An 11103-nucleotide genomic window follows, 5' to 3' on the forward strand; every position below is an offset into this window, starting at 1 on the left:
ATACATCAAACGTATGCGATATGAATAGACACCTAGAGCAATTCAGAAGGTTACTAATTTTACAAACATAAAAGCAAGTGAAGCCAGGACTGGCATCCAGACCACTCAACTCCTGGGCCAACAGAACCCCCGGGCCACCCCTGGATTCATGCTGTTCCTGCTCTGCCACAGCTGAGCAATCTACCTACCTTCCACAAGACCGTGTGACCCCTTATGCTTCAGGCTTTTACTGCCCAGAGGGCAGTGGAGAACCCACCTTATGCCCACCTCATACTGTGGCGGCTGCCCCTGGAGCCAAGCATCAAGACGATTGTGGGCCTTGCCCTGCTGGGCGCTGGTGCAAAGCCGGTAAGTCAACAGCACTGCAGCCAGAAGGGCGCTGGACCCGAGAAGGGCTGAGGGAGGCCCTCTGGGCAGGAGGAGAGGATGGAAAGTGAGCACAACCTTTGCTCTCCAGGAGACCCAACCACTCACCCCTGCCCTGCTGGCCACTACTGCCCTGGAGGGAATAAGACCAGTCCAGGAACCCCCCAGGCCTGCCCTGAACATACCTATCTGGCTGCAGAAGGAGGCCAGAGTCTGGCAGAGTGCCTCCCTTGCCCTCCCGGGTACCACTGCCTGTCCCCAGGTGAGAGGTTGATCCTAAGCTGGATGCTGAGAGCTTTTATGGAGGAGAGTAAGAGGTTTTCAGAGGTCGCATGGCCATGCCTGATGTTTTTCCTTCCAGGTCTCTCTTCCTTCAAAAGCCAGCCATGTCCTCCAGGCTACTGGTGTCCAGGTGATCAGGGTGCCTTTCTCTGTCCACCTGGCACCTTTCGAACAAAGCCAGGGGCATCATCCCAAGAAGACTGTGAGCTCTGTCCCCCTGGCCACTACTGCCCCCAGGCTGAGCTTCAAGATCATGCAAATATGTTTGTGATCCCCTGCAGAGCTGGAGCTGAGTGCCCTGCAGGTGAGACTGCCTTGCCTATCTGTCCCTCCCCAGCCCATGACCCTAACCCTGTGCCCGCACCCCTGAGGCTTAAGCCAGGTGCTCAGGCAGGTCTCACCAGCACAGGACACATCATGCAGGCATGGTATGGCCACCTGCTTGCCCTAGCAAGCCATATACCCAGTCCCCCAGGGTCCACTCAGTCTTGGTTGGATCTTCACCACATTGAGTCCCCCTAAGACCCAGGTGCCTTGGTCTGTTCTGTCTCTTTCAGGTTCTGTGGCTGAGGTCACATGCAGGGCTGGCTCCTACTGCGGGCCCCAGACAGGGGTCCCCCCACTTTGCCCTGGGGGCTATGCCTGCCCTGCTGGCTCTTCCACCTACACTGGCCCAGGGCAGCTGTGAGTACCTCCCCTGTCTGCGTAACTGGGGCTCCCCCTGTGTCTCAGCCTCTGGGCTCTCCAGAGAGGAGTCAACCCCCCTAAGCCCCAAAGAATGCAGGCCAAAATAGCAGGGCCCAGAGGCAAGTACTGTGTAACCTATTGCTTGGGCTTCCCAGCTAGGGTGTTCTGGTGCCTCAGTCCTGCCTCTGTCCCTAAGAAGGATGGGTGAGGAAACAAATCCCACTGAGATGCCCTTCTTAGTTTCCAAGGTCATTCCCTGTGAGGTGGCCAGATTTAGCAAATAAAAATACAAGAAAACCCAGTTAATAAAAAAAAGAAAGGAAGGAAGGAAGAAAGAAAGAAAACCCAGTTAAGTATGAATTTCGGGTAAACGATAAATAATTTTTTAGTGTAAGTATGGCCTATGTAATATGCAGTAGTACTTATTGTTTATTCATTGTTAATTGCTCGTTGCTTATCTGAAATTCAAATATGACTGGATGCAGTGTATTTCACCTGGCAACCTCAATCTTGTGTCCAGGACCGACATTCCCAGCACTCCCAACTGTGTCCCCCAACCCGGAGATGATCAGATGTGGTCTACATACTCTGTTGCCCATGGTGAAGTGGGTAGGGAACACAGGCTTGGACACTGTCCAGTGGCCTGGCCACCTATATGAGGCTCAGCCTCCTCCAGGAAGACACCTTGACCTACTTAGGCCTCATCAGACAGTAGACCACCTCAGTAGACCACCTCAGGCTCCTTATCTGGGACAAATTCAGGGCCACCCCTCCCCCAGCCAGCTTAAGGCCCAAGTGTGGAGAATGTGGAGGTGGGTGGGGGACCCAGCTAGTGTGCTGAGAGCAATAGCACACACAGACCCTCTCAACATGAAACTAGAGTCTGGGGGGTCTGTGTTTCTGTGCAGCTGTGTGTTTCCCTTTTACTGCCCCGTGGGCAGTGCCCATCCACGTGCATGCCCTGGGGGCTCTGAGGCCCTGAATGGAACTGGCCTTAGGGTCTCCAAGGAGACTTGCTGCCGCCTCTGTGAAGCAGGCACCTACCGCAGCCAGGCCCTGGATTCCCAAACCTGTCAGCCCTGTCCCCCTGGATTCACCTGCCACCAGGGTGAGTTTGGGAAGCCTGGGTGTGAGCAGAAGAGGGGGCCTGGGGCCTTGGAATTGGACAGAGCCCAGCGAGGAGGATGGGGGTGGCAAGTGGGGAGGACCCATAGAGCCGCTAGGAGCATGCAGGGGAACAGGCCTGTAGTTTCTCTCAGCTAGGCCAGCCACCTGATTGGGAAAACCCCAGCATTTTGGTGGGGGTGGGGGGTGGGGAGGGAGGAAACACAGGTGAAAGGAGAGTCAGAGAAATTAGATGCCACACCTGTCTTGATGTTAGGTTTAAAAGACCTAAATATTATTGACTGTGCATCATATCATACAGTGAGCATGTTGGAGCCTGTCCTGGGAAACAGGACAAACTACAGCCTGGTGTATGAGCAATGCTGGATATGCAGCTCTGTGTCTACTGAGAAAGATGGAAGTGTGTTGTGTAGTGTGCCCAAAAGACCAAGGGTATTGTTGCTTGGGGGGTGGGAGGGTAAGTACAAGAAAGCACAGAGACTCTACTAACTCACAATCTAGATTCCTCCCTGATCAGTATTTGCTTTGCTATCTCCCCTCCCACTCCCTTCCCCACTTGAATCCTACCAGCAAGTCATTCTTCCCTCAGACTCTGCCATTTCTCAGTCTGCACCTCAGCTAGAGTCCATGGCTCAGAATTTCCCCTTCTATATCCCTCCAGGAACAGAGAGTTACCACAGCCACCCCTGCCCAGTGGGGCACTACTGTCCTGCTGGGACTCACAGCCCCAGGCCCTGTCCATTGGGAACGTTTAGAAACAGCAGCCAGGCAGGAGCAGCTGGAGAGTGCTTGCCATGCCCTGCAGGCACCTTCAGTGCCCAACCTGGCCAGGCTGGCTGCCTCCCCTGTGGGAGCTCTGCTTTCTCTCCACCCGGTGAGTCTCCGTTTATGCTCTCCCCGACAAACTGGTTAATCACCCTTGTCTCCAGATATGGCCTCCAAATACACCATTTCTCCTGTCCTCTGAAGTTTTGAGGATCAAGAGTGTAAGGTTTCAGAAAACCTCACTGCCACCAGATTTAATTGTTTTATGAAAGCTGCAGTATGTGAGAGAATGGGTGACCCCATGACTCCCACAGCACAGGCATAGTGTATATGCGTGGATAAAATGAGTTTGTGCCTTGACTTCAACAAGCCAATGAGTGAATGTGAGGAAACAAGCTCAGAGATGTCCAGCAGCTTGCCCCAGATGACTCGACTAATGGAGGAGCCAGAACCTTGCACTGAGGCAGCGGGAGAGGTTCTGATGCTGCAATAAGCTCTTAAAGGTGGCAGTAGCCACACCCAGTTCCCTCACATCCACCCCTGGCTCAGAACCTGTGCAGCAGGATCAGGCACGGAGACATAAACCCAGGACTCAGCTGTGGTCACTGGTTCCTTGTTGATCCCCTTCACCTCGCTTCATTTCAGAGGTGGTCTCCTCCTGGTTTTTGCTGTGCGAACCACTTGTGCGTGGTCCACAGAGCAAGCAGGAAAATAACCAGCAGCAGGCGATTTAAGTTGTTCAAATCATAGGTATGTAGCCTCAATGGGGGCTCCCTCCAGTCCTGCTCCCTGATGAGGGCTGACCCCAGATCTCCAATGATATGAGCACCCACTGTGTATGCCCTCTACTGTTGCAAGTGCCGCCTAATATCCATCCTAGTGATCCACCAACTCTCTGAAATAGTCACAGTTACTATCATCCTTGCTTTATAAACACACCAACTAAAGTGCAGAGAGTTTAAATAACTTGTCCATGGTCAGAGAATTAGTGGCAGAACCAGGATTTGAACCCAGTCTAGCTGACTTCAACATTCCTGCTCTTAACCACCATGCCATGCCACCTTCAAATGGTGTGACTTGAGGTTTCCAGGGATTCTATCATCATTTCTTGTCTCTGCTTAAGGCCTTCTATCTCTTAGGTGACCAAGCTCTGAATCCAGTGACCAACCCTCACCCCAGAACTTGGAGGTCGAGAGCTGAATGAAGCAGGTCCCAATGGTTGTGTTATCTAAATTGCGTTCCACTGGCTTGTACATAACAACCTAGTACAGCCAGTTGCTTTAGTTATTGAGAAATACATTTTAAACTGGTTTTTTTAATGATTTTATTTATTTACTTGGCAGACAGAGATCACAAGTAGGCAGAGAGGCAGGCAGAAAGATAGAGGAGGAAGCAGGCTCTCTGCGGAGCAGAGAGCCCGATGCAGGGCTCAATCCCAGGACATTGGGATCATGACCTGAGCCTTCGGCTCAGAGGCTTTAACCCACTGATCTACCCAGGTGCCCCCATTTTTAACTGTTTTATCTTGGAATGATCATGAGAGAATTAAAGCTATACCTTCTATGAGTATGTGATAATTTTTGTGGTGAGATGACCCTTAGGTCACACTAATTAAATTTTTTTCAGGCTAAAATTATTGCAAGCATTCTCTGTCACATAGAAACTTGGGGATATATTAGTCTTCTTGGGCTGCATGACAAAAATACACAGACTTGATGGATTAAACAATAAAATTCTATTTTCTCTTAGTTTTGGAGACTAGAAGTCCAACATTAAGGAGTTGGCGGATTTGGCTTCTTTTGAGATCACTCTCCTTTGCTTTCAGATGACTGCCCTCTTTCTGTCCTTGTAAGGGCTTTCCTCAGTGTGCAGGCATCCCTGGTATCTCTCTCATGTGTCCAAATTTCCTCTTACTAATACACCAGTCAGACTGGATTGGGGCCAGCCTAATGGCCTCATTTTAATTTAATCACATTTTTAAAGGCCTCATCCCCAAATACAGTTGCATTCTGAGGTAGTGGGAGTTCAGACTTCAACATAAGAATTTGGGGGAATAAATATGAATCCATAACATAGGCCTTGATCACCTCTAGGTCAAATTTTGAAATAAGTCAACATTTTCTTCAGGCTTATGTTCGGATTAGCCTTCTCAACTTCTACAAGAAGTCTCACTCCAGTTAATATAGTCTCCCATTTTATTTTCTAAAAGTTTTGCTGATTTATTGCATAAGGTATGAGTTAAGGGTCAAAATTCATTTTTCCCAAACAGATATCCAGTCAGCATGGCATATTTATTGAAAGATCACTCATGTTTGTCATTAATCAAACATCTCATTGAATCTCTATGTTTATGAATCTCTATTCCGTCCATTAAATCTTTTTCCTATCCTTGTAGTAATCATTGTCCTCATCACCATAGTTCTTTTTTTTTAATATTTTATTTATTTGCCAGAGAGAGTACACACAAGCAGGCAGAGAGGCAGGCAGAGGCAGCGAGAGAAGCAGGCTCCCTGCCGAGAAAGGAGCCTGATGCAGAACTCGATTCCAGGACCCCGGGATCATAAGCTGAGCCGAAGGCAGCGGCTTAACCAACTGAGCCACCTAGGCGTCCCCTAATCACCGTAATTTTATAATAACCTTAATATCAATAGTCTATGTCTTCCAACTTTGTTCTTTTTAAGATTGTGTTAGCTCTTGTGGTCCTTGATTTCTATACAATCAGATAATATCCACAAAGATACTTGCTGGAATTTTTTTGGATTACTTAGAAACAACAAACCCTTTTGGAGAGAAATGGCATCTTTATTATATCGAGTCTTCTAGTCCTTAAACACGGCTTAACTTTCCTTTTATTTACGTCATCTTTACTCTTTCAAGATTTTTGTCTTATTTTTATTTCTGGGTAGAGCCCTTATATACATCTTGTTAGCTTTATTACTAGGTACAGGCATACCTTATTTTATTGTGTTTCTCTTTACTGAGTTTCATGGATACCACATTTTTTACAAATTGAAGGTTGTAGCAACCCTGCATAGAGAAAGATGAATGATGCCATATTTCCAACAGCATTTGCTTGCTTCATGTCTCTGGATCAAGTTTTGGTAATTCTCTCAATATTTCATACTTCTTCTTTAACACTGTATTTGTCATGATCTGTGATCAGTGATTATAACCTGCTGAAAGCTCGGATTTGATTAGCATCTTTTAGCAATGAAGTATTTTTAATTAAGGCTTATATGTTGTTTTTTTGGACATAATGCTATTAACACTTAACAGACTACAGTATAGTACAAACATAAATGTTATATGTGCTGGGAAACCAAAAAATCCATTTGAATTGCTGTATTTATGTTTTTACATTGTTTTATTGCAATCTTTGATTTACTGCAGTGGTCTAGAATCGAACCCACAAAATCTCTAAGATACCCTCAAGTTTTAATATTTTTTGAAGTTATTGCAAATTCTGTTAGGTTTTTAAAATTTCATCTTCCAAAGTTTTGTTTTTCTAAAATTTCCTTTTTCAGCTTATCCTTGAAACATATTTTAGCAAAGCAGAGAATCTAGCTTGATAGTTGTTTACTTTTAGAATTTCAAAGATATACTTCCATGGCCTCTGCCTTTTGTTATTTTTGTTGAGAAGTGTTACATAAGTCTTATATTTGCTCTTAGGAGTTAAATATCATTTTCCCCTGGTACTTTTAAGATTTCCTCATTGTCTTCAGTTTTGAGGAATATAACTGTAGTTCTCTTCCTATAGTTTTCCTTTTTTTTTTAAATCTTCTTTGAGTTTCTTTAGCATTTCATCAAGTCTGTGAAATTATCAGCCATTATGTTTTTAAAATTTTTTCTGCTCTACACCCTTCTTTCCTCTTGACTCTTCAATTACATGTTATCTCTTTTTTACCATACACATGTCTCTTGCATTATTTTCTGCATTTTTCATTTTTTATTTTCTCTTTCTGAGATTCAATCTGGATAGCTTTTTCAGGCCTATTTTCTTCAGCTCCATACAATCTGCAATTAAACACATCTATCAATATTTGATGTTTTGCTATTGAATGCTTCGGACCTGGAATTTATATTAGTCTTTTATAATTCCCTGTTGAAATTTTCCTCTGATCTTGTCCTTTGATTTATCAAACATACTAATCGCACTTTAAAGTACATGGCATGGCTTAAAACTCCAATATTTGGATCTCATATGAGCCCATAACTAGTGTCTGGGGTTTTGGATGTTGCTGTTTTCTTTCTCCTTCGATTTCTTAAAAATTCTTGCTTTTTTTGCATGTCTGGTTTTTGTTTTATTTATTTTGTTTGTTTTGTTTTGTTTTGTTTTCATTTATTTATTTTCAGCATAACAGTATCATTATTTTTTTCACCACACCCAGTGCTCCATGCAATCTGTGCCCTCTATAATACCCACCACCTGGTACCCCAACCTCCCACCCCCCTACCACTTCAAACGCCTCAGATTATTTTTCAGAGTCCATAGTCTCTCATGATTCACGTCCCCTTCCAATTTACCCCAACCCCATTCTCTCTAACTCCCCATGTCCTCCATGCTTTTTGTTATGCTCCACAAATAAGTGAAACCATATGATAATTGACTCTCTCTGCTTGACTTATTTCATTCAGCATAATCTCTTCCAGTCCCGTCCATGTTGCTACAAAAGTTGGGTATTCGTCCTTTCTGATGGAGGCATAATACTCCATAGTGTATATGGACCACATCTTCCTTATCCATTCATCCATTGAAGGGCATCTTGGTTCTTTCCACAGTTTGGCAACCGTGGCCATTGCTGCTATAAACATTGGGGTACAGATGGCCCTTCTTTTCATGATCTGGATCTTTGGGGTAAATACCCAGGAGTGCAATGGCAGGGTCATAGGGAAGTTCTGTTTTTAATTTCTTGAGGAATCTCCACACTGTTCTCCAAAGAGGCTGTACCAACTTGCATTCCCAACAACAGTGGAAGAGGGTTCCCCTTTCTCCACATCCTCTCCAACACATTGTTTTGCTATTGAATGCAATAGCAAACTGGTGTAAGGTGATATCTCAATGTGGTTTTAATTTTAATCTCCCTGATGGCTAGTGATGATGAATATTTTTTCATGTGTCTGATAGCCATTTGTATGTCTTCATTGGAGAAGGGTCTGTCCATATCTTCTGCCCATTTTTTGATATGATTGTCTGTTTTGTGTGTGTTGAGTTTGAGGAGTTCATTATAGATCCTGGATATCAACCTTTTGTCTGTACTGGCATTTGCAAATATCTTTTCCCATTCCATGGGTTGCCTCTTTGTTTTCTTGACTGTTTCCTTTGCTGTGCAGAAGCTTTTGATTTTGATGAAGTCCCAAAAGTTCATCTTCGATTTTGTTTCCTTTGCCTTTGGAGACATATCTTGAAAGAAGTTGCTGTGGCTGATATCGAAGAGATTACTGCTTATGTTCTCCTCTAGGATTCTGATGGATTCCTGTCTCACATTGAGGACTTTTATCCATTTTGAGTTTATCTTTGTGTACGGTGTAAGAGAATGGTCGAGTTTCATTCTTCTACATATAGTTGCCCAGTTTTCCCAGCACCATTTATTGAAGAGACTGTCTTTTTTCCACTGTATATTTTTTCCTGTTTTGTTGAAGATTATTTGCCCATAGAGTTGAGGGTACATATCTGGGCTCTCTACTCTGTTCCACTGGTCTATGTGTCTGTTTTTATGCCAGTACCATGCTGTCTTGGTGATCACAGCTTTGTAGTAAAGCTTGAAATCAGGTAACGTGATGCCCCCAGTTTTATTTTTGTTTTTCAACATTTCCTTAGCGATTCGGGGTCTCTTCTGATTCCATACAAATTTTTGGATTATTTGCTCCAGCTCTTTGAAGAATACCAGTGGAATTTTTATCGGAATAGCATTAAAAGTATAGATTTCTCTAGGAAGTATAGACATTTTAACAATGTTTATTCTTCTGATCCAAGAGCATGGAATGGTCTTCCATCTTTTTGTGTCTTCTTCAATTTCTTTCATGAGTGTTCTGTAGTTCCTTGAGTACAGATCCTTTACCTCTTTGGTTAGGTTTATTCCCAGGTCTTATGGTTCTTGGTGCTATAGTCAATGGAATCAATTCTCTAATTTCCCTTTCTGTATTTTCATTGTTAGTGTATAAGAAAGCCACTGATTTCTGTACATTGACTTTGTATCCTGCCACTTTGCTGAATTGCTGTATGAATTCTAGTAGTTGGGGGTGGAGTCTTTTGGGTTTTCTATATAAAGAATCATGCCATCTGTGAATAGAGAGAGTTTTACTTCTTCATTGCCAATTTGGATACCTTTTATTTCCCTTTGTTGACTGATTGCTGTTGCTAGGACTTCTAATACTATGTTGAAAAAGAGTGGTGAAAGTGGGCATCCTTGTCGTGTTCCTGATCTCAACGGGAAGGCTGCAAGCTTTTTCCCATTGAGGATGATATTTGCTGTGGGTCTTTCATAGATAGATTTGATGAAGTTCAGGAATGTTCCCTCTATCCCTATACTTTGAAGTGTTTTCATCAGGAACGGACGCTGGATTTTGTCAAATGCTTATTCTGCATCAATTGAGAGGACCATGTGGTTCTTCTCTCTTCTCTTATTAATTTGTTCTATCACATTGATTGATTTGCGAATGTTGAACCATTCTTGTAGCCCAGGGATGAATCCCACCTGGTCATGGTGGATAATCTTTTTAATGTGCTGTTGGATCCTGTTGGCTAGGATCTTGTTGAGAATCTTAACATCCATATTCATCAGTAATATTGTCTGAAATTCTCCATTTTGGTAGGGTCTTTGCCTGGTTTGGGGATCAGGGTAATGCTGGCTTCATAGAAAGAATCAGGAAGTTTTCCTTCTGCTTCAATTTTTTGACCAAGCTTCAAAAGAAGAGGTGTTATTTCTTCTTTGAAAGTTTGGTAGAATTCTACGGGGAATACATCAGGTCTTGGGCTCTTGTTTTTTGGGAGGTTTTTGATCACTGCTTCTATCTCGTTACTAGATATTGGTCCATTCAGGTTGTCAATTTCTTCCTGATTCAATTTTGGGAGTTTATAGTTTTCCAGGAATGCATCCATTTCATCTAGGTTGCTTAGCTTATTGGCATATAACTGTTGATAATAACTTCTGATGATTGTTTCTACTTCCTTGGTGTTCGTTGTGATCTCTCCCTTTTCATTCATAATTTTATGTATTTGAGCTTTCTCTCTTTTCTTTTGGATTAGTGTGGCCAATGGTTTATCGATCTTATTGATTCTTTCAAAAAACCAGCTTCTAGTTTCATTGATACGTTCTACTGTATCTCTCGTTTCTACCTTATCAATCTCAGCTCTAATCTTGATTATTTCCCTTCTTACGTGTGGAGTTGGTTTGATTTGTTGTTGATTCTCCAGTTCTTTAAGGTATAGAGACAGCTGCTGTGTTCTGGATTTTTCAATTTTTTTGAGGGAGGCTTGGATGACTATGTATTTCCCCCTTAGGACCGCCTTTGCTGTATCCCATAGGTTTTGGATCTAAGTGTCTTCATTCTCATTGGTTTCCATGAATTGTTTCAGTTCTTCCTTGATCTCCTGGTGGATCCAAGCATTCTTAAGCAAGGTGGTCTTTAGTTTCCAGGTGTTTGAGTTCCTTTGGAACTTTTCCTTGTGATTGAGCTCCAGTTTCAAAGCATTGTGATCTGAGAATGTGCAGGAGGAAATAATCTCAGTCTTTTGATATCGGTTGAGTCCTGATTTGTGACCCAGTATGTGGTCTATTCTGGAGAAAGTTCCATGTGCACTTGAGAAGAATAAGTAATCTGTTGTTTCAGGGTGGAGTGTTCTGTATATATTTATGAGGTCCATCTGGTCCAATGTGT

At 43.6% G+C, this 11103-nt stretch overlaps 1 protein-coding gene across 4 annotated transcripts in view; it reads left to right on the plus strand.

The window, feature by feature from the left end:
- LOC132002609 (uncharacterized) overlaps nucleotides 1–11103 on the plus strand; it is a 51916-nt gene that overhangs the window by 439 nt on the left and 40374 nt on the right. For all 4 annotated transcript variants that reach the window (XR_009399956.1, XM_059377726.1, XM_059377725.1 and 1 more), the window contains exons 2-7: nucleotides 223–348; nucleotides 458–628; nucleotides 728–952; nucleotides 1206–1332; nucleotides 2244–2443; nucleotides 3122–3334. Coding sequence is in view for 3 of the 4 variants with exons in the window: in XM_059377726.1 (XP_059233709.1) it covers nucleotides 223–348; nucleotides 458–628; nucleotides 728–952; nucleotides 1206–1332; nucleotides 2244–2443; nucleotides 3122–3334 (1062 nt within the window). In the remaining variant the exon portion in view is untranslated. The remainder of the gene's footprint in view (nucleotides 1–222; nucleotides 349–457; nucleotides 629–727; nucleotides 953–1205; nucleotides 1333–2243; nucleotides 2444–3121; nucleotides 3335–11103) is intronic.

Source organism: Mustela nigripes, chromosome 15, assembly GCF_022355385.1.
Source record: "Mustela nigripes isolate SB6536 chromosome 15, MUSNIG.SB6536, whole genome shotgun sequence".
Taxonomy (NCBI): Eukaryota; Metazoa; Chordata; class Mammalia; order Carnivora; family Mustelidae; genus Mustela; species Mustela nigripes.